Genomic DNA, 26886 nt, shown 5'->3' with positions numbered 1-26886 from the left:
TTATCCCTACCCCTCAGTTCTGCGTGTTCAGGCTTAGGGGTAGGGCGTCCTGATTCTTGTTGAGATGTATGCTGGTGTCTTGGTATCTAGCTAGCTAAATTTGCCATTCCATCTTAAATGGTGCAGCAGTTACATTCAGGTGTCTCAGGCATCAGAACTGCTGCATTATTTAAGGTGGAGCAGGAAAAATTTGAACGAGAAGCTGGAGAATAGCTGACTTCAATTTCACTGAAGAATTAGGGGTGGGTGAGAATAAATAATTGTCCCCCCTCCTCTTGCAGGCACATGATTCCCTATATTTAAAGCCCAGCAGTGAGGAGCTGGACTTTACCTTCCTCTGCTCTCACTGGAGACGGGCAGGGTCACCTACAGAGCAGCGCTAGTAGCTGTTAATGAAGTGAGGCTGTTTATTTGAGGGTCTCATTTAGTAGGGAAGATTTCAACCACTACCCCTTGTAACTCAGTTCTAAATCAGTTCTAAAGGGCAATGTTACACTTGAAAACAAAGGGTAGGGGTAAAATAAGAAATGGGATTGGGCCAAATTGCGCACCAATCGATGACCTACAGTCTCTGACTGCACACGAGGGGTTTCCGATAAAGTGACCAGTATATGGACACACGGGCTGTAGGTCAATTTGTGGTTTTTCCTCATGAGTTTGACCTGCAGGATCTTCTCTTTAAGCCCTGGATGTTTGAATGTCACAAACATTGAAAGAGCAGAATTTAATCAATCCATTAGTCTCCCAAATGCACACGAGTAAATATGTGATTTTCTTCCTGAAGGAAATCAAATTTGCTTTGGCTCCGGCTCTGTTTAATTAGTTTAAACCTCGCGGTTTCCTGTATGTGTTTAAGCTGAGCTTTACAGTAGCGTTTTCGCTCTCCACATGCTCTCCGGCAGCCTCTTCCCAGCTGAAAACAGCAGCCGTCAAATCCCTGGTAATCAACCCTGTTTGGGGGATTAAAATGTCAATTTTGGCTGGAGGATGGAGGACTGTGCTGGCGAGCGCCTGCATTTTTCTCCTCAGCACATTTTTATTTACTCCCTGGTTGCTGTGCTCTCTCTGTAACCAGGCAACCGCCCAGGCAGGTGCCGTTACCTGTAGAGAGAGGCTATAGTGTAGTATCAGTGTGCGGAAACCTGCTGATTCCCTCCATTCACTTCACGGCGGTTCAGCTCAGTCAACCTGAGCTCCCCTCTGTCCTTTTCTTCTGTGCTTCTGTCATCCAGTGACCACAATTTACTGCACAGTTTACTGCTGTTTACATCGCCCTGCCAGCAGCAGTGTGATGGTGTAGCTTATACTACTGTCACTTTGCTTTTAGTTTGCTAAAAACATGCGAACCAGTAAACCAGTTTCTGCATCAGTGCTCACCACCTGCTTAAACCAGCCTAGATTCGCTGCTTGACCTTAACTAAAATTCACGACCTCGATTGTTCTACTGCGTTTATACAGCAGTTAAATAAATACAGTAAGAAATGAATAAACTGGCCGTGAACGCGGCGTTTAATATGTTTTAATGTTCAGTTCCTTCCTCCTAATTAGAGCTCCTTAACGAGCAGATTGTTGCTACATCAGAGTAACGAGCTCCGCCCACTCGCTGCTCAGCCGGCAGTTCGTTCTCCAGCTCCTTAAACTAAATTCCCAAACTGTCGTCTCCACTGAGCAGCTTTTCAGTCGGCAGCTATGACAGAAGAACAGCTGAACAACCTGGAATCAGCCAGAAATGAACCCAACTCCATTCGCCAGACGTGTCTGATCTTCAGAGTCGGACCAAATCAGACTGAGCCATAAAACTGAGCCAATATCAGGTTCAGCTCAGTTTGGTCAGTTTCTCCAGATCAGCATTAATGTTGTTTTGTTCCAGCCGATCTGTAAAGCTTCTTACAGCCCGTTTAGTTTGGCGAATGGTGTTGGGTTCATTTCTGGCTGATTCTTCTGTTCTTCTGTTCTTCTGTCACAGCTGCCGACTGAAAAGCTGCTCAGTGATGACGACAGATTGGATATTTAGTGTCGTCTCGTCTTCAGAGTCGGACCAAATCGGCTGTCAGTCAAATGTGATCTTAAGAGTGTCCGTTTTCTGTTTGTGGCAAAAAAAAGAAGTAAAAACGTTCAAACATCTCGAGTGTCTCAGTGGAGTGATACAGTGTTTGTGAAAAAAACTGCTCTTATGGCAAAATATCAGCACAGTTAGAATGCTTCTCAACCAATCAGCTTTCATGGCCAGAACTAACTGTGGTATAACGTGTCATAAAGTGCAGGTAAGAATAGATTTTAGTCCCAGCTTTCTACTAACTAATATATATGTGGTGTAGATTGAAGGTTTACTTTTATTAGAACTTCATTCTAGATATCAATTTTATTAAAACTTAATTCTGGACTTTTTGGATATCAATTTATTTGTTTTCCTGAATATATATAGGTTAGAATGTCATTATGGTTAGTCTGGATATTAAGTATATTTATTCTGGTTAATATTTTTTATTAGAACTTCCTTTGGATTATTCAAGATATTAATTTTTGTAAACTTTTTTCGGGGAAATCAATTTTAATTGAATTTCATTCTGATATAAATTTTATTAGAACATTTTTCTGGATATTCATTTTACTATGTCTTCATTCTGGGTATTCATTTTATTATAACCTAATTCTAGATATTTTGGATATTAATTTTATTACAACATCATTCAGGATGATCTACACTCTTCTCAGTCATTAAAGAGCCACATACGGCTCCTCTCATCATCCCGGACACATTTAGCGATTCTTCATTATTTCATACCTACTAATTGCTTGGTTTTGTGAAACTACAATCATTTTATACATTCATCTATAGCAAAATTGAATGTATATTATGTAAACCGGTGATTCTGAGTCCTGCATTCCTGCAGGTTTGTAAATAAAGTGCATTGCTGAGATGATTAAGCGCAGTCTGGCAGTCCGAATCCCAAACAAGCTGGACAGATGAAGGGGCAGGACAAACACCTGCACAGCTGCACTGAGTCACACATACAGGCCCACAGCTGTTCCTCTTCTCCTCCCTCCCTCTTTCCCTCCCTCCCTCTACACCCCTGCATGCTTTGATCCTTATTTCTCACAGCCAGGCTCCAGTATGTTTCATTAAGCGCGGATCTGGGACTTCGTGGGTGTGAGTGCGTGTTTTGACAGCTCTCGCTCTGCACTGGTATGAATGAAGTGTGATATGAGAGCAGACACTCTGCTCTGATAAACCTGAACCTCGCTCACGCTCACATTCACATTCATTCCAAATGGATCTTAATAACGTAACAGGGTTGACGTGTCCATCAGGCGTCTCTTTGCAGCACCTTATCAGAACATGATCTTTTTGACCATTTCTCTCCAGTTTGGTCCTCTTTCACAAGTGAGAAGCAGCAGTTTTCAGAACTTCCTTACCTCCTCAGTGAGGGAGCTCCACTGCACTGGAAGTATCCGTACCAGAAACCTGGGCTCCAGGTTCATGGCTTTTGGTGGTTGGTGTAGTGTAGTGGGTAACTTCTATGCTCTAGACTGGGGTTCAATCCTCCACTTGGACAAGTCCCTACACTATACCAATAAGAGTCCTTGGGCAGGACTCCTAACACTACCTTGGCCTACCTGTGTAAAATGATCAAATTGTAATCAGCTCTGGGTAAAAGCGTCAGCCAAAAAGTTGTAAATGGTATTTGCTCAACAGGATCTAAGGCTTTGTTTACACAGCAGGTAAAAGTGGCCCAAATCTGATCTAAATGTGTGACACAGATTTATATGTGTGTGTTAGTGTCAACAGCAAAAACACACTGAATCTGACATTTTCAATTGATTTGAGATGTTTTCATGTGTGAAACTCAAATTTGATACGTGTCCGATATGCGGCAATACGACTCATTCACGCGACTTTTAAGTCAATCCTACTCCACATTCGTCATAATTTCGTGCTACTGAGACCTCATGATCAATTAGCCTGATGTTTCTCTGTGTTCGAAATGATTTGGAAAGAAATGCCCGAGCACAACAAGGCTGCAGGGTCAAGAAAAGTCTGAAAGCAAAGTTTAAAGAATCCGAGGACGCGAACCAAAATCGTGCCTGAATAACATCCCCTTTTAGGCTGAGCTCCAACACATTCTGGGTGATGAGCCAAAGCTTTCAGCCATCAGAATTTCACTATGGCTCATGTGCAATGGTGAAGATGAAGCTGAACCCTCCAGGAGCGACTGACATTTATTGGCAGTCATGATTGTTTACCTCTGGACGAGCCACGTGCTACTTGAGCATGTTCTCCTGAAGCTAAGCCTGGGAGTCAATCCCAAAAAGAGTGGATTCTCCAGTTCCAGGCATTTGGGAATTCAGAGTGAACTCAAAAAAGTTTTGAATCCTCTACAGACATGAATAGTTTGTTTTCAACTTTGGCCAATGAAAAATAATGTAAATTTGCATCAAACAGTGGCCTACAATCGATATGTTGGAATAAGTACAGTCTTATAAAAAAAGGGTTCTTCAAGGGGTCCTTATTAATGGGCAAAGATGAGAACTCAAGTCATAAGACTCAATTCATGATAATTGGCAAAGACTCATGACTTGAACACCAGTGACCTAGACTTTGACTCCTCATGGCTTGGCATTGTCAAATGTCTGTTACTCCACTTACCCTTGGCTTAATTTACATCAGAAGACAACTGAAGCATTAGAATTCAAATATGCTTTCATTCCCACCTTCTGATCCTTAGCTCTCCAGTCGCATCTCGGCGTGTCTGACTGTCATCTCTTCATGGATGGCCGCTCACCTCCTGAAGCTCAATCGTAGCAAGACTATTCATGAGTTACTATTCATGCCTAGAGCTACAGGTCATCATCATGGTCTCATGATCTCATGTCATCTCAAGGCTGGACTACTGCAACTCACTCTTGGCTGGTGTTCCCATGCAGGCCTTCAAGCCCCGGCTACTCAACCAGAACTTAGTAATATGGCTCGTCTTCAATCTTTCTAAGTCCAGTAATGTTACTGCACTGCTGCGCTGTCTTCACTGGCTTCACATAGCTGCCCAATCAGTTTTAAAACCCTGATGGTAACCTACAAAGCCAAAAATGGACCAGCCCCTTCCTACCTAATGGCAATGGTCAAAACTTGAACTGTACCTTGAGCCCTTCGAGCTTCAAGCACAGCTCGGCATAACGCACCATTCTTCAAGACTTGTGGAAGACGAACATCAAGACTTCTCTGTCCGGCACCCAGGTGGTGGAACGAACTCCCACTGGCTATCCGAACAGCAGACTCTCTTGTGGTCTTCAAACACAGAACGAAGACCATCTCTTTTTACACCACTTAAGTGAGCACTAATATACAATATACGCCATTGTCCGTTTTATCAGTTCCACTTACTGTATATCTGCACTTTGTAGTTCTACAATTACAGACTGTAGTCCATCTGTTTCTCTGATACTCTGTTACCCTGTTCTTCAGTGGTCAGGACCCCCATGGACCCTCACAGAGCAGGTACTGTTTGGGTGATGGATCATTCTCAGCACTGCAGTGACACCAACGTGGTGTGTGGTGGTGTGTTAGTGTGTGACCAGCAGGGCCTCAACTTCCTGCGGAGCCTGAAGAAGGCTCATCTCCCCTCTCCCATCCTCACCACGTTCTACAGGAGGACTGTGGAGAGCATCCTGAGCAGCTGCATCATCGCTTAGTTTGGGAATTGCACCACCCATCCATCCCTCACATGGACTTTTTTCACTGCCGCTGTCTGGCAGAAGGTACCGGAGCATCCGTGCCACCACTGCCAGACTCTGCAACAGCTTTATTCCTCAAGCAATCAGGTTTTTAAACTCACAAGGACTGAGCACAACACCCCCCCCCCCCCACCCCTCACACACACACACACTCCACACACACAACTCTTTTGATGCTCTACTTCTGGAACATCGCTGCTGCACTGTGTTTTCACTGTTTTACTCAGGTTTTTCTACCTCAGTAACTGCTGTGTTTATGTCTGTCATCTGACTGTGTGACTCACAGATCACATCTTGTTAATATCTCTGCACCTTATTCCACGACCTCATGTCCAGAATGAGTGCTGTGTCTGCGCTGCACTGTCCTGTCTGTTTACTGTGTCTAATGTCTGTTTAATTTATCATAATTATTATTTCTAGTTAAATTTTGTGTTTGCACACGATGTCTGCACGTTCGCACTTTGTACTCTTTGTTCCTTGTTGCACCGTGATGTTCCTGGAGGAATGTAATTTCACTCCACTGTGTACTTGTACATAGATTGAATGACAATAAAAGCCTCTTGACTTGACTGTGCTGATACGAGCGGATCAGACACAGCAGTGCTGCTGGAGTTTTTAAACACTGTGTCCACTCACTGTCCACTCTATTAGACACTCCTACCTTGTCGGTCCACCTTGTAGATGTAAAGTCAGAGACGACAGCTCATCTGCTGCTGCACAGTTTGTGTTGGTCATCCTCTAGTCCTTCATCAGTGCTTACAGGACGCTGCTCACAGGACGCTATTGGCTGGATATTTTTGCTTGGTAGACTATTCTCAGTCCAGCAGATACCCAGCAGATTGGGGGCAGTCGTGGGCTTGAGGTTAGGGAACTGGCCCTGTGACCGGAAGGTTGCTGGTTCGATCCCCAGCACAGACAGTCCATGACTGAGGTATCCTTGAGCAAGACACCTAACACCCAATAGCTCCCCGGGCACTGTGGATAGGGCTCCAGGCAAGTGTGCTCACTGCCCCCTAGTGTGTGTGTATTCACTAGTGTGTATGTGGTGTTTCACTTCACGGATGGGTTAAATGCGGAGGTGGAATTTCCCTGGTTGTGGGATTAAAAAAGCATCACTTAACTTAACTATATTTAAACACAGAGGTGTTTAAATATAGAACTCATGGTTCTAAATTGATTCGTTCCCTTTACTAAAGAACCTTTGAAGAACCAATGGTGAAAACCAAAGTCTCACAGAAATGCACTGTGCTTCATTGTTTTTGTGCAGTAGCAGATTTATGAGCTCAAGGGGCAGATTTTGGCACATGTCCTGAACTCTGTGCCTCTAGAAGTGTGGAGAAAATACATCCTGGCTACACTTTTCACTCATGAAACCTGAAAAAACAAACGGCTGTAAAAACAAAGCGTCACAGAAAACATCGTATTTTGCCAGCTATCATCAAGACGTCATTGTAGTTCCTGATAATGTGTCAGCTTCTGTTCACATATGAGCCCTCTGGTAATGTTATTGGTGTTGTACTAAATCTTATACAGGTAAATTACTTTGTCAATCTTAGTGGCTTTTGGACTCTGGCTTGCATTCACATTAAATCCCATCCTTTAAATTACCCATACAATAGTGTGAATGTGAAACAGCACCACCATTAGCCTGGCACTCACTTAACACTGCATATCCAGTAGAACGCCAGCATTACTGTACTGTAGTGTAGTGTTACAGAGTGAAGGGTTCTAGTACTTGATGTTAGAACCAGTAAGGGAACAAATTACAATGACAGTCAACATAGTAAAGGAGCTCATCTGTGATCCTGAGTTTAAAGCCAGTTTTTATTCAACTTAAACTTGGAACTAAGTTGTAAATAAATCTGAAACTGAAACTTTGCTTGTGTGTAAAAAGTGATTTCAGAGCCACTCGGTTCTCCCTGATGGAAACTGTTTACCTTCAGTGTTTTGTGCTTCTGATCATTTTAATAGACGTCAGCGTCACTAATTAATGACGTTCTATTAAAAGACTGGTTTACCAAGAGAGACGCTGGAGGACTTTCACCTGAAATGAGCTCATGAAGCCAGTCTGGTTATAAAAATGATAACAGGACATAAGAGCCAGAATTACTCTTTTAGTACTTTTACATTTGAAGGGAAATACTTTAGTACTTTTACTCAAGTGGCGGTCTAAAGGGAGGAACTTCTACTTCTACTGGATTAATTTTTTACCTTGGGTGTCTCTGCTTTAACTCAAGTATATGATTTGTGTTCTTCGTCCACCTCTGAAAATGTTCCTTTTAGTCTGCCGTGCCGTTTAAGGCCTGGTATCCATCATGAGTAGATAATCTAAGCAAGAGCGAGTTAATCCTTTTGTCTTAACCTTGCTGTTAGGCGCTCTCACACAGACAATGATTTCCCGAATCCATAACGATCATCTCACCTTCAGATACTTTCCCTGGCTGAATATAAACGTACAACCTCTTCATAGTTTCTACCCCTTTTGAATTATTTAACAAAGCGGTCTTGGTCTTATTCACAAAGTCTGCCGTGATCTTCTGTTCCATCCAAAGAGTAACACACATTATCTGATCTCGACTGATCGAGCAATTATTGTCATTATTCAAACTTTAATTAGCTGAATCAGGTGCATTACTGCATGAATGACTGAAAGGCAAGTTTAGACTCACGCCACTCTTTCATTATAAGACTGATTACCTCTGTTCTCTTTCTAATTTGCTTACATTGTTCCCGACCGACAGATCATTTCCACACAAATCAAGCAAAGATCACCTCATTTAGATGTGGACCATTAAATAAACTTCACTTATAACTCACTCACTCAAATTCAGCTGACTCAAGAGCATCATTATACACATGTGTCCGCAACATCTCCAAACTTTTAAACAATAACATGCAGCTTTGTACCCAGATATGTACCTTTATGGATATTTTTAATGGATAATTTTACTAATGCGGAAGCAAACTGGTGACACTTTCTTTTACAGTTCTTTGAGTTCTGAACTCTCCAACAAGTTCTAAGCATTAACTGGGACAAACTCCAAAGTGACAGTAAGTTCCAAGGCAGTATAGCTACATTACAACCAATGTAGCTGTATGTTCGAGGTATTAGAACTTATGTATTCAATAGAAAAGTGTTTGGAAAAACTCCAAAGTACTAGCTGGTTCTTTTGGGTAATATATTGGTAAGTTCTAACAGAGTTTAGTTACATTACAATTGCAAAATGCACTTAGAAGATGCATAACAGGTTGTAGGCATTAACTGGGTTCTAGATTTTTAAAGTTCTAGATGATTATTTTGGGTAATGTGATACTAAGTTCCAAGACAGTATAGATGCATTACACCCAAATGCACAACAGGCGTTAGGTATTAACTAAGTACATGTTTGGTACAAACTCCATAGTACTAGATACTTATTTTGGGTAACATGTTGATAAGTTTCAAGCAAGTCTAGATTAGTCTACATTACACTGAAATGGCCAACAGGTTCTAGGTATTAATTAAGCAAGTATTTGATACAAACTCTAAAGTACTAGATACTTATTTTGGGTAACATGATGGTCCCAAGACAGTCTAAATACATTACACTGAACAGGTTCTATGTATTATTTGGGCAAGTGTTTGGTACAAACTCCAAAGTTCTAGATAATTACTTTGGGTAATGTAACATGATGGTAAATTCCGAGACAGTCTAGCTACATCACACTGAATTGCCTAAATGCTCTTTGTATAAACTAGACAAATGCTTGGTACAAACTCCAAAATACTAGATAATTATTTTGGGTAAGTTGATGGTTCTAAGACAGTCTAACTACATTACACTGAAATGTCCAACATGCCATCACTAAACTCCAAAGTACTAAGCAATTATTCTGAGTACAGTGGGGGACGTTCCAAGAAAGTCTAAATAAATGACACTATTACATCCAACAAGTTCTAGATATTAAGTGATATTAGGGTATTAACCCCTAAAATGGTCAGGGCCCACCTTTACACACTTCAGCCTAGCTAGCCAGTTTGCATTGACATTCCTGTAGTTACTGAATAATAAGCTTTAGAAGGACCTGAAAATACAGTAATAAGATGGTAATTACCAACAAATTCTCATTTAATTTTTACTATAATGTCATGTGTTTAAGCAAGAAAGTCACTTCCCTAAAATAATTACCTCATATTTTGGAATTTGTATCTTACAACTACCCCGTGTATACCTAACCTAAGAGACTTTAAACGAAAGTGTTACCAGTAAACAAAAGTCAGGAAAAAGGAGTTTTTTCCTTGCTTCCAATTTAGATTTTCATATTTAGCTCCTAATTTTATTTTTTCATTGTGGTGGTCGAGCACCAGGACTGCTTTACTGTTGCTCACACCTCTTACTTTGGAGCTTCAGCAATTTATGTTAGAACAAAATGGGAACTAACAAGCTTCAGACCCTATGCTGAGAGATGCTGCGTACTAAGAGTTTCTACTGCAGGTCTGTATGCACTCTTTAGGTGTAGCACTCTTTAGGTGTTGTTAGAGATCGGCTTTAAGCTGCTCTACCCACCTTTGCTTATTACACATGGCCTTGATCCTGAACCTTTTCTGCCTCTTGACCTTCAGATTGGCTCCTTCTTCATGATTAACCTGTGCCTGGTGGTCATCGCCACTCAGTTTTCGGAGACGAAGCAGCGGGAGCACCAGCTCATGCAGGAGCAGCGTGCTCGTTGCCTGTCCTCCAGCACGCTGGCCTCCTTGACCGAGCCTGGGGACTGCTACGAGGAGCTATTCCAGCTGGTGTGCCACATCCTGCGAAAGGCCCGTCGCCGCTCCGCTGCGCTCTACTACACGCTGCGGGGTAAATCTCCGCCCCCAGGAGGAGGGAGGGGCAGGTCCAGAGGAGGGGCAAATGTAAACGGAGAGAGGCATCACTGCCACTCGGTTCAAGGTGAGGGTTATTTTTTTTTTAGGCACATGATTTTTAAGAATCATGGCTGTGGTTTGGTTACAGTAGATCATTCCAGCTGTGATTTTATTCCCCACAAAACACCAGAACTAATGCTGCAAACATATTCCATAAATCTTACATAGTGAAGCTTTAATATTGGCAATATCTTTCATCAAAAAAAGAGTCCAGCAGCTTAGCGTAACTATTCCCAAAGATTTACTCATGAATGTCCAGTATTTACAGTTACCATACAATACCTGGTTAGGCATTGAAGATGCAAGGAGTAGAGGTCGTAAAGGTGGATGACTTCAAATATCTTGGGTCAACCATCCAGAGCAATGGACAGTGTAGAAAAGAGGTGAAGAAGAGGGTGCAGGCAGGATGGAGTGGGTGGAGACGGGTGTCAGGGCTGATGTGTGACAGAAGGATAGCAGCAAGAGTGAAAGGGAAGGTCTACAAGACAGCAGTGCGTCCTGCTATGATGTATGGTTTGGAGACTGTGGCTCTGTCTAAAAGACAGGAGGCTGAGCTGGAGGTGGCGGAGATGAAGATGCTGAGATTTTCATTGGGAGTGACAAGGCTGGACAAGATTAGAAATGAGCAGATCAGAGGGACGGTGAAGGTGGAGCAGTTTGGAGATGAAGCCAGAGAGGCCAGGTTGAGATGGTTTGGACATGTGTTGAGGAGGAATAGTGGATATATTGGGCAAAGAATGTTGGAGATGGAGCTGCTGGGTAGAAGGAGAAGAGGTAGACCTCAGAGAAGGTTTATGGATGTAGTGAAGGTGGACATGGAGATGGTTGGTGTAAAAGTAGAGGAGGCAGTGGATGGGGCAAGATGGGGGCAGATGATCCGCTGTGGCGACCCCTAAAGGGAGCAGCCGAAAGAAGCAGTACATAACTTGAACTATGGAGGACATTTCTTGTCCATTTGCACTGATCTTGTGATCTCAGTCAGCTGAGCTGGTAGTGGTCCATCCCGGTAGATAAAATCTCCAAAATGACCCTCCAGAAAATCAATGTACTATAAATTCAACCCCAGTGTACCATTCTCAAATGTCATTGCTGAACCCACATCTGATGGACTCACTGAGTCTAGAAGAGGGTCACATGTGGGTCAGTAGAGGAGAAAGAGAGAGGGGATGTAGCCATTAAGAGAGCAGCATATACAGGAGAACTTCAGCAGGGAAGCGAGAAGTTCTCTCTAAAAGCACTCACTAAAAGCACTCCAGGCTTTTCAGTTTGGTCATGTGGCATTTTGTGCTTCATTACTTTCACTAACAAGTTTCATCGATGCATGATTTAGTATTCTTTGATTTCCCCTCACTGTCAAATACCACACGTTCTGTCTTCAACACGGCGCAGTTCAGCCTTTTTCTATATAGAGATGTCTGGATGAGATCCTGCTATAGAACACAGCGGTAAAAATTAAAATTTAAATATCAAAACAAAGAGGTAAAACAAGTTATAGCACTCAGCAGACATGTACATAGACAGACATGTAAAATACATTGAAATGAAACATGTATGATATACCACTAGATGGGCTTCTGAAGTAGATCTGAGATGATGTACTGAAGTTAATATTCTCATAAACTTTTGAAAATTACTGAATGTATGAACTTCGTTAAGCGACGAGTCCAAATGTGGACACTCATGCCTACATAACCTGTAAGCATTGTAAAATCTCAAATTTCACCTTAATCATCCTGGAATAATATAGAGTTACACTGAATACACAAAGACGACTGGAAGATCTACTTACATCAGTGCTGCACCATTACTGTTAAAGGCAAACAGAATTCTATGGAGAACTTCTTTGGAACGTGTTGCAGGCATCAAATTCAAAATGAGTGAATATTTGCAAAAAACCATAAAGTTTATCTGTTTGAACATTAAATATCTCGTCTTTGTAGTGTATTCAATTGAATATGGGTTGAAAATGATTTGCAAATCATCATATTCTGTTTTATTTATGTTTTACACAACGTCCCAACTTCATTGGAATTGGGGTTGTAATTCCTGTGTCTATTTTGTTGGACAGAATCTCATCAGGTTGTCTGACCAAAGCACTAATTGAATATCTTTATATCGATTGATGTAATTCAAAAGATTATGATATATAATGTTTGAATACAGTCTAATTATTGCTTAGTAGAATGGAGAAGCCAGTTATTTATCAATTATTGGCATAATAAGGCCTAATAAGTTTACAAGTTACAAGTGCATTACAATGACCCCACTGCACTTAAGTGTCGTTAATATTTGTAGCCCTTCATAATTGACTATATCCAATTATAATATTCCAGAATCGACTAAGCAAAATTGACGACTACACATTATTTTCACACCATTTCACCATGTCCCTCTCTTCTCTCCTAGTGTCTCAGTGTCCACACCAAAGCAAACTGGAGCATAGTTCCCAAACTCTGGACAATGTTATATCACTGCCCATCACTCCAAACCCTGAGGAATGTCCACAATGTGCAGCCAACAGGGAGGAGGAAGGAGCCCTGGAGGAAGCTGACCAGGAGGAGAACCACTTAGAGGAGAGAACGGAGGAGGACACTGAGGACGAAGAGGAAGACGATGAGGAGGAAGATGGAAAGAAAAAGAAAAAGAAGAAGAAGAAAAAGAAAAAGAAGCGCTCCTGCTTAGGGAGCTGTAAAGACCTGTGGGATGAGATGCGGACGAAACTGTGGAGTATAGTGGAGAGTAAATACTTCAACAGAGGGATTATGATTGCTATCCTCATCAATACCATCAGCATGGGCATTGAGCACCACAACCAGGTAAATAAAGGGCCTTCTGACTCTAACCTGAGATAAAGCTGCAGTTAGGCCAATTTGGAGCACCGAGTTTTACCTGACAGTAAATAGTCACAAATTTAATCCTGGATGAATCTATACTGTGTGAAGTGTCTACAGTGTGAAAGTAATAATTGTGGAGTGATTTTAATCCAGTATGAATCTGCAGCGTGTGTAGATTTACAGTCTGACTGTAATAATTGTGGAGTGATTTTAATCCAGTATGAATCTGCAGCGTGTGTAGATTTACAGTCTGACTGTAATAATTGTGGAGTGATTTTAATCCAGTATGAATCTGCAGTGTGTACTTTTACAGTCTGACTGTAATAATTGTGGAGAGATTTTAATCTAGTATGAATCTGCAGTGTGAAGTTTTACAGTCTGACTGTAATAATTGTGGAGTGATTTTAATCCAGTATGAATCTGCAGTGTGTGTAGTTTTACAGTCTGACTGTAATAATTGTGGTGTGATTTTAATCCAGTATGAATCTGCAGTGTGTACTTTTACAGTCTGACTGTAATAATTGTGGAGAGATTTTAATCTAGTATGAATCTGCAGTGTGAAGTTTTACAGTCTGACTGTAATAATTGTGGAGCGATTTTAATCCAGTATGAATTTGATGTCCAATCAGATTGTTGATGTGTGGTTCAGTAACCAAGTTTTTATGCCCACAGTCACACATTTGATTGCACAACAAGCTCGAGTTGTAACATTTGATGAAATGTTAATGTTTATAACCCCAAGGTTATAAAAATCGTGTATTCAATTTAAAGTACTGCGCATCCATAAACATACAGGGACACCTCCCCTGATGTCTGTGCGGCTTCTTGGGACACATTGGCACCTCACGCTTAGTATGTTTTGAAGCTTTTGAAGGAATTCCTGTCTCTTTTATCTGCTTACTGGTGTTAGTCAGGTAGTATAATAGCTGCTGTCTCCAGTAGAGGCGTCTTTATAAAGACTGCCAGTCAAACTAATGGAGTCGTGAAGGAATATTTCACCACTTCTGCGGAGTTAATGTCTCTCGATCACTTTTCGCTCTGCTGTATGTTTGAACATGCTGTTCTCCTCCCCCTCTTCTCCCCAATCTCTCTCTCTCTTTCACTGTATCTATTTCTTTCTCCCTCTTGCTGTCTCTTCCACCCCCTCACTTCTTCTCTCCCTGCAGTCGATCCCTATTCTCTCCTCTCTGAAGTATCTAAAAATAACAGTGTTGTGGAGCGGGGAAAGAGGGAGGCAGATGCAGAAAAAAGAATGGTTGCGCTTCCATTACGCAGCATTTTCAGCTTATTAAACATGTAGACCGGTAAAATATCATTGTTTAAATGGAACACATATGTGCTGATACACTGCGCCGAATGAGCCCTTGCTTTGTTTCTCTGAGTTTTATGATGCCTGGCCCATTGTACGCTGGTGTATTGTATAGAAGTGACATTATTCACCGTGAGTCAGACACACGCTCTGAGCATTATAGAAACACTGGTAATATTGAAATTATGACAAAATGATCATAATATTTACACACATCAGCAGCAGCTGGTGGTTTTGTGGGTATCAGTGACTGAGATTTGATTCATGTGATAGACCAACACATTCACAGGCATGTTCAGGAAAGATAAATGGAGGAACAGGTGGAGAGAGCAGGAACGTTTGGAGGAACAGGTGGAGAGGACAGAAAGAGAGGGAGAATGACATGCATGCTTGGTGCGGACACTTCTACAGAGGGGAAGGGAAGGAATTTTTTACCCCTGTGTTGCAACTGAAAAGGACAGGACTTTTCCTACCTCAGTTTTGCTGGAAAGGAAAGGAAGGGACAGGACAGGACTTTTCCTACCTCAGTTTTGCTGGAAAGGAAAGGAAGGGACAGGACAGGACTTTTCCTACCTCAGTTTTGCTGGAAAGGAAAGGAAAAGACAGGACAGGACTTTTCCTACTTCAGTTTTGCTGGAAAGGAAAGGACAGGACAGGACTTTTCCTACCTCAGTTTTGCTGGAAAGGAAAGGAAAAGACAGGACAGGACTTTTCCTACCTCAGTTTTGCTGGAAAGGAAAGGAAAGGAAAGGACAGGACATTTCTTACCTCAGTTTTGCTGGAAAGGAAAGGACAGGACAGGACTTTTCCTACCTCAGTTTTGCTGGAAAGGAAAGGAAAGGAAAGGAAAGGAAAGGAAAGGAAAGGAAAGGAAAGGACATTTCTTACCTCAGTTTTGCTGGACAGGACAGGAAAGGAAATGAAATTTCTTACCTCAATTTTTCCAGGGAAGAAAAGGGAAGTTTTTCTCTCACTGGCCACTGGAAAAGACAACACATTAGAAGAGTCAAAGGAAAGGAATGGATAAAAGGAAAGGACTTTATCCTCAGTGTTGCCACTGGAAAGGAAACTCAATTTTGCTGGAAAGGAGGTTTTACCAGTGCTGCCACAGGACAGGACAGGACAGGACATTTCTTACCTGTTTTGCCAGGGGAAAGGAAAGGAGGGAACGAGAACGGAAGGAAAGGGAAATCTTTCCCTCCCTGGCCAAGGGGAAGAGAAGAAAAGCAAATGATTGGAATGGGATGGAATGAAGTGAGGAGGGAAGGGACAAAAGAATTTGCCACTAGTGCAGAAAGGAGAGGAAAGGAGAAGAGAACACATAGCAGGAGGAAGTTTAGTGACTCTTTAGGTTTCCAGCTCTTTGCCATTAACTGCTCTGATTGCCGTGTCAATATCCTGTCGCTTTAAATGGCACCTCCTCAGTGTTGCCACTGTTTTTTTTTCATTTGTCCTTCAGTTGGTTGTTCTCTGCCCAGGCTCGGTGATGGAGGGATATTGATCAGAAAGAGATGGAGGTGTCTGATACTCTGAGGGAGGGAGAGAGAGAGAGAGAGAGAGAGAGAGATAGGGAGCGAAAGAAGTCTCTTCTACTGTATCCAGCCAAAAATCTTGACCACCGTGCGCACCCCCATACAAACAGACTGTCGTTTATCTAGTGAGATAGGGACACTGTGATTTTTTACAGGGCCTTTGGTGTTAGATGGCTGAAGCCTGGACAGAGATAGATAGTGTTTATCTGTGCGGCGTGTGTGGAGTAATCCCTTGTACCACAGTGCTGTGGAGATATTTATGACTCAAACTGAGCTCATCACCACCTTACAACTCAGCATCATCAGCAGCTCACAGCGATAAACAGATCATACAGGTGACGCCTTCTTCACACCCAGTCTGGCATCAGTCGCGTGGTTCCTTCTTCATCTGAACAATATCCTACGTTACATTACCGTGCAAAACTCAGAGACAACCCTTTGTTTGTTTACCTCCCAGTCCAAATGGCCTTCATGTCCAAGTTATTCATTTTCAGCATCTGGCAAATACCAGACAACATATATTTCAAAGAACAATCCTATGCTTCATAACTTCAGGTCAGTTTAAGCTACAGACCTGATCCACATATCAGGACATTCAGCAGAGCTGGCCCACTTGACCTAGCTTGGTGTCATCGAGCTGTGACGTCAGCATCTATGAATAATTTGGCTCTGAAAATCACCCCAAAAGCTGATATTATTGCTCTGCTTTTAGCCTTCGTATTCCAACAAAGGGTTAAAACAGTGACGTGATTCAGACAAACATCTGATATTGAATATGTAACTCAATTTGTAATTAAAAATAAAGTCTGCCCTGCTATGTATCAGAGTTTTAGCACTCAGCATGAATCCAAGAAGGCAGAAATTATTTATGTTTACTCATAATGACCAAGTGAATGAATCACCATCAACATTCTTGCACTTTCAGCTTGCAGACACTCCAGACTATTTGCTCTGTGAATGTTTGCCCCCAGTCAAATCTAGTCGATGACCTCTGCTCTAGGAGGTCATTTTGGAAGCACATCTTACTTTAGAGGCACACACTTCTGTGAAAACCACCATCATCATGTTAAAACACTGTAAAAAGGGTTTCTTAGTCTCGGGAAAAGCTTTGCAGTATTGTTTTCCTACAGTACAATTCATCTTAAAAAACGCCACACAGAACAAACGGCGGCACCGGCTTTGCTACTAATTATTCATGGGCCTGGGTTGCCATGTACGGAGTAAAGCTGCTGGAAGCACATTGAAGATCTGCTCCTTTGCTGCATTTGTTTCTTTTTCTGCTGTGCTCTACTGGTGCTGTCTCCACTTTTCTTCTATTGTGTGTAAATATGGTAAAATCAAAGCATTTAAGGTGCCACAATACACTCTCTTAAATTAAAAAATGCTCGCTCAATGTCAAAAGTTGGATTCCAGCATAATGGACTGAAGGGTTTTTCCATCTCTTCCTCCTTTGTTCTTCTCCTCATTGCTCTTTTCTCTCTCTTCAGCCTGATGAGCTGACCAATGTGCTAGAGATTTGCAATATAGTCTTCACCAGCATGTTCACCCTGGAGATGATCCTCAAACTGACGGCTTTCGGCTTCTTTGAGTACCTGAGGAACCCATACAACATCTTTGATGGCATCATCGTTATCATCAGGTCAGTGTGGCTGGTGTATTGAAATTGGGAAGATGTCATTTTTTGTGTAATTAATTCCAATCACTTTTGTTTCATTCAGTCGAAGGGGATCATTTACAAAGCAGTAGATTTTGTTCCAGCGTTCTGAGTGGACATGAAAGTCATGGGAGTTCCACAGAGTGAAAACAGGTTCCAGCCTAAGGTCACCATGGGAAATGCCAAGTGTCAGCTAGATAGGTGTAATGCTGTGGAGAATAGAATCACATTCTCCGGGCTGTCCTCCTGGGGGATGAGTTGTAGTGATCCAGAACTGACCTCACTAATGCTCTTGTGGCTGAATGTGATCAAATCCTCACAGCAATGTTCCAACTTCTAGTGTAAAGCAGTCAATAAGGTCAATAAAGGCCATGGTCTTTGCTGTGGTTCATCATGGATGTGTGGCAGAGACTTTTGAGAGTACCTTGAACAGCAAGGAAAACACAGGGATTCTTGAGCAAATCAAATCTCACTGCTCACTCGAAGCCCAGATAACCAAACTGAAGCCCTTATTTAGGACATTTTGTTACAATCCCGAGACATGATTGTTCTAAGGTGAGACAGAAAGGCTCAACCGTAGGGCTACAAACAGACAAAGCCAGCAGGGCTACAATTATTTTTTTATACAGATTATTATTATTTTTACAGACACAGTTGAAAACACGTTTTAATGTGATGAAACTTTTCCAAGCACAAGCACAAAGAAGAAGAAATAGGCCCATCTAGTACTAATGGAAGTAAAGAAAGACAGTCTATTCTGTTAGAATAAGTTAAACACCAGCTCACAGCTGAAACTCTACAAAGCAGGTGCTGTTTTGTTAAGCAGTTTGAGGCTCAGCTTCAGCCTGAAAGCCTGAAAGCAACCATGAGCTGTGAAAGAAGCCATTAGTGTTAATGTGTTTTCAAAACTTACCTTCAGTTTTAAGGCTTTTTTCCTATAAAACTTGGTCTCGGTGTGAAAAAAAAGGCCTTTGAGACTTTGGCGCCCCCGCTGGCGTGAGTGGAAATTGTCCTAGAGAATCTCTTTTGTCAGAAGAAAACTTCACAGGTGAACCTGCTTCGCTTTTAATGTAGGTCAATGGAACCAGAAATTTTTCCAAGTCATTTGGGGTCATTTCTTTTAATCCATTTATTATGAGATTTACGAATAATATTTACGGCAACAGGCATTTTCAAATTATGTAAAAAAAAAGAAAAATATTGATTTTCATGTGTAATTTGTCAATTGGTTAGTCCTTCCAGTGCAAGATGAAATCCTTTCCAGAAGAATACACTGTCATTAGAGAAAAGGGGGGCAAACTTTCTGCCAGTAGCCTTGATTCCAGAAGAAACACTGGAATACGTTTGTTCATACAGAATATTTGCTGAATGCTTTTGAAAACGAAATCTCTGTCTCTTTTGTATGTGTTTGTCTACAGTGTTTGTGAGATCATTGGTCAGTCTGACGGCGGTCTGTCCGTGCTGCGGACGTTCAGGCTGTTGCGGGTGATAAAGCTAGTGCGTTTTATGCCAGCTCTGCGCAGACAGCTGGTGGTCCTCATGAAGACCATGGACAACGTGGCCACTTTCTGCATGCTGCTCATGCTCTTCATCTTCATCTTCAGGTAGGAATCTGTGTGCTTGTGAATGCTCTTCTGTATCGTACTTATGTCATCACAAACTTTTATTTTTATTGTCATAACTCTATATCTGTATGTATGTCTATAACTATGTACAGTGGTGCTTGATTTGCTGGTTTTATTCAGTGTTCATTGTTCCATCAATGACAGCGAGCTGTCCTGGCACAGATGCAGCAAAACAGGCCCAAACCATAATACTACCACCACCATGTTTCACAGATGGGATAAGGTGTTTATGCTAGAATGCAGTTTTCCTTTCAACAGCTCTTCTTCTGAGGTCATGTGTTGTGAAGATCAGATTGGATCCCTATTCTTTAAATAAAACAGGGTGGTCACTCTGATTGCAATCCCATTGGTTGAAAACACCTGACTCTAATTTTACCTTCAAATCTGCTAATGCTAAAGATTCATATACTTTTGCCTCAGATCTGTAATATTGGATCATTTTCCTCAGTAAATAAATGACCAAGTCTAATACTTTTGTCTCATATGTTAAATGTGGTTCTCTATCTACTATTAGGACTGAAATCTGTTCAAGTTTTAGGTCAAATTCATGCAGAAATATAGAAAATTCTAAAGGGTTCACAAAACTTTTAAGCACGACTGTAAATAGCAGTTTCATAGTAGTTATGGAATAATCCATAGGCATTTTTTGGATGATACATGTTAAGCACAAGGGGGAATTCCACTGATCCAAACCACCAGTGAATCTATACGTGTCCTCTGAGTTTTATATGGAATGTTGATGATGGTAAAAAAAAGTGATGACTCTGAAACAAAATACTTTCTTTGGGAACTATTTGCCCTATAGTACCCTACATGTACGCCTTGACTGTGAATGTTCTTTTAAAGATACGTTTTAGACCAAAATCTTCTCAAAACTATCGTAAAACAATGTCTCAGACATCATGTAGTGCATTTATAACCATTTCGTGTAATAACTTTCTGTGAGGGAGACATTAGAGGCATTAAACCCTTGAGATGTCTGGTTCCTTTCACCACCACCACTGTGAACAGTGCCAATTCAAACCACTCTGAATGAGTGTGCTTACATCTTACCCTTTTTATTCTGGAGACATTTAGAAAAGTCATGGAACTGGAGTCACAATAATACCTTCTGTTCCTTTTATTGACATCGTAACCTTGTAGTCTTGGAACTGCACTCTTTACCTGCCTGGCTTTGTCTGTGAACACCAGCATTAGCCTTTTCCAGCATGACAGGTCCATGAGGATCAGAGGAAGATGTATTGCAGGTGGTGCAATAACACAAAGCCCACCAATGTCCCCCCCTGCAGTACTGCAATTCCTGCTGAGTGCTCCATACAGACGGAGACTAATGCCGGACTGAGTGCATTAACCTCCGCCTTCCATTCGTCTTCACACAGCTCCATCCCCCTGTCCCACTGAATTTACAGCCCGTCAGCTTCAAACAATGGTCTGATTTATGACTCCTAAATGAATACACTTAGCGCCTGTCTCCATCCCTGCCTCCGGATCTTGTATGGGTATTGGTGGAACAGATGGCTGCGCTTTATTGAAAATGTGCAATATGCATCAACAGTATCATTTGAAAGTGGCTAGAAATTATTGATCCGGGCCCAGATCCTTCAAACAGCTTGGCCAGAATCATATCCAATGTAAGAATGAAAATGCAAATGCTTCAAGCTATGCAAAATTGATTTTAACACACCATTTTATTTTAGGCTTTCCGAGCTTTGCATCAAGGGGCCTCTGGAGCTGCTGTAGCTTGCTTTAGTCCATGTAGACTGGACAAGACAGACTAAAATTCTGTCCCCCTCAGCATCACTCATTCTTTTCTTACTGCTATTTCCTACTGTGAACAGCTTTGTTATTATTGTGGCTACTGAAATAATAGCAGATATGGTTTATATACTACACGACTTGGACTCTGTCACCCTCTTGTTGTGCATAACCACCACAATAACGTGAAAACACACTTGGCAAAACCTGGAAATGCCATAGCCAAGGGTCTTATGTTCTCAGAGTCCAATGTGTCCAGAGCCCTATGTTCTCTTGGCCCTATGTCCCTGGGTGCTCTGTTCTCAAGGCCCTGTGGTCCTATATGTCAAGGTTCCTATCTTTTGATGGTGATATGTGTCCAGGGCCCTATGTTTCCATGGCTATATGTTCCCAGGGTGCCCAGGACTTTATGGTCAAACAGACAGACATTGAGTTTGAAATCCAGCCATGCCATAGCAGTCCATGGCTTGGAGTTTATGAGAACTTAATCGGCTTCTATTGTTCCCTTTATCATTCAGTGCACAGTTAGCCAATCGCAGATCTCTGGGAGCTTTTATGTTTTCAGTGTCCTATCTTCCCAGAGTTCTATGTTCCCAGGGTCCTATCTTCTCAGGGTTCTAAGTGTCCAGGGCCCTATATGTCCAGGGTCCTATCTACCCAGGTTCCTATGTGTCCAGGGTCTTATCTTCACAGGGTCGTATGATTCCAGGGCCCTATGATCCAAGGGTCTTATGGTCCCTGAACCCTATGTTCTCCAGGCCCCTATGTTCCTAGCATCCTATGTTGCATTAGTAGTTTTAGAACGTTCGGTAGTCTGAACAATATGGAGTGCATTCAGATATTTTTGTGACGTATGAAATGCCCAAAAATTGTCCATGTCCGTGTGTTATTTAGGATTTAGGATTTTCCAGTTTACATTCATAAGATCCTGCTGGTGTTGGTTTCCTCTCTCTCAAAAATGCGCAATATTGTTACTTGCTTGCTAATAGCACCCCCTTGTGGACAGTCTGAATTATTGTGGAGAAAATGAATTCTCTGTCAATCTATCATAATTTTAATCTTTCATTATCTACAATTCAAACCTTCTGCATGCTGCTTCTGTTCACTGTTCAGTTCCACTAATTAGGATTAACACTTTTTAGACATAGTATTAATGACTTTTTAGTTCAGTACTGCAGCATTACTTGTGCTACACTTGCTAACCATCCTAGCTCCAGTTCTGCCTGCTCAGAAAGTACATGTACAGTCTTGATGTCTGACATGGGGAGAAAAATTGGGTGAAAAATGGGATGAAAAATTGATTTGTGTTTGCATGTGGTAAGTTTCTTGCCTAACATGGCAGAGTGCTTCAGGTCACGCTAGCTGCACCAACTAATGATGATCCGTTGTGCTCGGATGGTTTTGGGACACCAAGTCCCATAGAGTAACACTTAATCCTACTTTCACTCAGTACAGAATAGCAGCATTTGGACACTGAGGCTATTCCCATCTCTCTCATTATGTTTCCTCACTGTTAAACAGCTTCTGTCCTCCATCCATCAGCCTAGAGGCAGTTCATGTCTACTTGTCTATCTGTGTCTCTTGCTGATGTCCCATGGGGATCTTTACTTGTCTTTTTCTTGAGGACACGTGTCACTTTTATCTGCATATCTTTGCCACAGTCATTCATCTCTCCCTCTGTGGTTTATACGGTGGGAGAAGGAGAAGGTCAGGAAAGCTCTGTGGCTCAAAGGGACTGAACTTCTGTTTCTAGGAGACAGTACTGACTCGACTGCTGATGCCATGGTTGTGGAGTCTCCCCCTTTAGGGATGTTTCAAATAGAAGCCACTCATTTTCCTTTCTAGCAAATCAAATACCCGCAAAGTCATGAGCCTTTACTGCCTTCTTCCTTCACACATCATGACCAATTAACATCTGGCTGTCCTCAATTCCACAGGAAATTTGTTGAAATGTAAATGCAGAACTCATTACAGATGATGCTTGTGGAATCAAAAGGGCTTGCTTGGATGCTCTAGAGGCTTTAATCCAGTAGATGACTGCTGACTAACCTCTGCATGAACTCATGTTTCTAGATGTTATAATACTGTCTTAATCTCAGACTGACCTTCTTCAGTTTTATATCGACCATCATGGTATGTTCCCAGCTCCCAGACATCTGCTGCATCTACCATCCTGTATGTGTCCCACACAAGGAGATCCTCCAGATCATTTTTTCACCAGTTTTCTGACTTTTAACTTCATTGGTTTCTCTCAGGAGTCTGTCCCCTTTATGTCTCAATGCCTTTTTTTTAATTGTAAATATTGTCTTACTTGTGTCCTAACAACATGCAATCCAGAGGAGCATGGGTACCCATTTTGGGTCTGGGTTTCTCTCTGTGGTTCTTCTTCATGCTCTTAAGGAGATTTTCCTTTTGAGTCTTGGTTCCTCTCAGTGTTCATTCTTTAAGATCTTAGGGTGTTTTTCCTTAGAAAAACTTTCAGAGGACAGTGCTTGTTCTTCTCAGTGGTTCTTTCACATTCTCTTGGGGAGCTTTTCTTTGAGTCTTGGTTCCTCTTAGTGTTCCTTATTCATTATCTTTGGGGAATTTCCCTTTTGAGTCTTGGTTCCTCTCCATGGTTTCTCCATGGAGATTTTTTTTCTTTTAGTTCCTTTCAGGGTTCCTTCTTCATGATTTTAGGTCATTTTCCTTAGAGTCTTGGTTCCTCTGAGGTTCTTCCTCATGCCCACATGGTGGGCAGCCCTATCCATGGTGCCCGGGGAGCAATTGGGGGTTAGGTGTCATGCTCAAGGGCACTTCAGTCATGGACTGTCAGCTGAGGGGTTCGAAGCGGTGACCTTCCGGTTACAGGGCTGGTTCCCTAACCTTCAGCCAATGACTGCCCACCGCACAACAAAGCATCATGCACCATCCAAAGCATCAGAGCTTTCCACTGAGATGCATACGATGTGGAAGGTGAAGTTGCAAGTGGATATGCAACATTAGGGAGCTTTTGGGGAGCTTTAGGGAGTCTTGATTCCTCTCAGTGGTTTTTCCTCATGCTCTCAGGGAGTTTTTCCTGTTGAGTCTCGGTTCCTCATTGTGCTCTTAGGGACGTTTTATTCTTTTCAGTCTCTTTTCACCTCAGTGTTTCTTCATATATATATATATATATATATATATATATATATATATATATATATATATATATATAAAACAAAAAAACAAACTAATTGTGGTGATGCTCATTAGGGGGCTGCATCAACATTTCTTGAAAGCTGCTTTGAGACAACAGCTATTGTCAAAAGTGCCATACAAACAGAACTCAGGTGTGCTGAAAACTATGGGGAGTTTGAACTAAATAATACTCCAGTGTCTTGTTTGAACAGTATCCTGGGGATGCACATATTTGGCTGCAAGTTCAGTCTAAAGACCGAGGCTGGAGATACAGTGCCAGACCGGAAGAACTTTGACTCTCTGCTCTGGGCTATCGTGACCGTGTTTCAGGTATGAGCACTTCACAAACAAAGAGTTGCCTAATTAGAAGAGCACTAATTGATCTGCATATCGCTGCCGGCAGAACAAAATCTTGTATCTCCATTTTTGTTGTTTTTCAGTTTTTAATATATAAAACTACTAAATATATAATAATATTAAAATATTATTTTAATAAGTGGTTTAGATGACAAATGAATAAATGAATGAATGTCAACGGTGCCAATGCAGCCATTTGGGTGTTTTGGTTGTCCTGCCATATTAGCATTATAGAGGTATATATAAGTATTATATAAATGTGTTTGTGCTTTTATTTGTATAGATCCTGACTCAGGAGGACTGGAACATGGTGCTGTACAATGGCATGGCATCTACCTCCCCCCTCGCTGCTCTCTATTTCGTGGCCCTCATGACCTTCGGGAACTATGTCCTGTTCAACCTGCTGGTGGCTATTTTGGTGGAGGGCTTCCAGGCTGAGGTACACTTCCGGGCTTCCGGGTTCTGGGTTTAGATGCACTGTCCTGGGTATAGGGCCAAGTACCTATAGGGCATGTTTGCATTATATGTATGTATTAGCCTTTACTGCTCATAGAAAGATCTTAATTATGGTGTGGAGAGGGTAAAGTTGATTACATATACTATATGCCCAAAAGTGTCCAGATGCCCCTTTTAATTAATAGATTTGGCTACTTTAAAGTGTGACTTTGCTGGCATTGGTATTGCAAGACATGTCCACAAGCTTTGAAAAGCATTGTCAGTAGAATGGGATGGACTCAAGCATATATCGCTGCTGTCACAACAAAATCTCGTGTCTCATTTTTCAGTTTTTGACATAATTTGAAAATGCACATTGTCCTTTACATTGTGTGTAAATTTCATGATGAATGGACAAAAAGAAATGACCAAAAATTACTTTGGAAAAGAGGCTGGTTCTATTGACCAACATTAAAGTAAAGTAGGTTTTTACCTTCTCCTGTGAAGTTAGCATTTTGGAGATTTTATTCTGACAACAGTGATATGCAAACCTGATCCAGATGCAAGATGCCAGGTGTTGACTAGAGGCAGAGATGGGGACTCAGGCTCTAATTGCACTTGAGTAATATATTGACTGACCATTGATCAGACTTGGACTTGCGCTTAACCGACTCCAGACCTAAGACACTAAATGAAAATTTGAAAGAGGTTTTCTTTTCTAGTCTTGCATGTGCAGCTCCCCTGTCTGTACTGCTGTGGTCATGCCCTTTACTGTCCATACCAAAGTGTACTTTCAGTTCCCACCACTTGGGACCAGTGAGAGAAACACTCCTAGAATGACGCTCTGTCATGTCCACATTGTAAGAAAGCTTTCTGAATTGAGTTGTCTGTTTTCATGCTTCATTGCTGAGATCTTTACAGAATGGACGGGATTCATTCACATCTATTGCCATCTATTTGATCTCTTTTATTGTTGCACAGCAAGCCAAGAAGGTTAACACAGGGGTCATTAGCTTTTATCCCTTTCTCATACTGGCTGAGCTCTTTCCTGAGAACTCTCAGGAGGCGTCTGATGGCGGGATTTATTTTTCAACACACACACACGGGCCTCTAAATTGGGCTACATGGGCAGGTAGGCAGACTGCGGTAGTAGGTTATCTCCCCAGAGACAGCAGAAAAGTGGGCTTCCAGGTTATGGTCTATATCTGAGATGTGGAGAGTGGGGAACTGGGCCAAAGGCAAGACTGATCTCCATGAGAAGGTCACAAAGAGTGACACACCCATTAAAGATCGCTCATGGCTATTTAGTGACTTTTCCTGAATGTATGCCAGACAACCGGGCAGTGGAGTGCTGAGGGTGCTGCAGCGCCCCCTATTTTCACACAGAAGAGCATCAGAAGAACTTACTAACATCTGTCTCTTCAAACCAAACAATGCAATGCACTACACTCTTAAAATGGTGTATCTTCAAGGGTTCTTTAGTGAAGAAAATGCTTCTATATACACTATATTGCCAAAAGTATTCACTCATTTGACTTCACACACATTTTGAGATTGAATGAGATTCACAGGGTTTAATATGATGTCCCTTTGCAG

The 26886-nt window shown here is 41.8% G+C and overlaps 1 protein-coding gene across 2 annotated transcripts in view; it reads left to right on the top strand.

Moving 5' to 3' along the window:
* The window catches only part of cacna1ia (calcium voltage-gated channel subunit alpha1 Ia), a 282477-nt gene that overhangs the window by 185561 nt on the left and 70030 nt on the right, over positions 1-26886 (top strand). For both annotated transcript variants that reach the window (XM_037544719.1, XM_037544718.1), the window contains exons 9-14: positions 10334-10658; positions 13040-13449; positions 17796-17947; positions 19381-19566; positions 24711-24828; positions 25139-25294. In XM_037544719.1, the coding sequence (XP_037400616.1) occupies positions 10334-10658; positions 13040-13449; positions 17796-17947; positions 19381-19566; positions 24711-24828; positions 25139-25294 (1347 nt within the window). The remainder of the gene's footprint in view (positions 1-10333; positions 10659-13039; positions 13450-17795; positions 17948-19380; positions 19567-24710; positions 24829-25138; positions 25295-26886) is intronic.

The sequence above is a fragment of the Pygocentrus nattereri genome, chromosome 14 (genome assembly GCF_015220715.1).
Source record: "Pygocentrus nattereri isolate fPygNat1 chromosome 14, fPygNat1.pri, whole genome shotgun sequence".
Lineage (NCBI taxonomy): Eukaryota > Metazoa > Chordata > Actinopteri > Characiformes > Serrasalmidae > Pygocentrus > Pygocentrus nattereri.
Note: the sequence above shows the minus strand (reverse complement) of the source record. Positions and strands in the feature narration are given on the sequence as shown.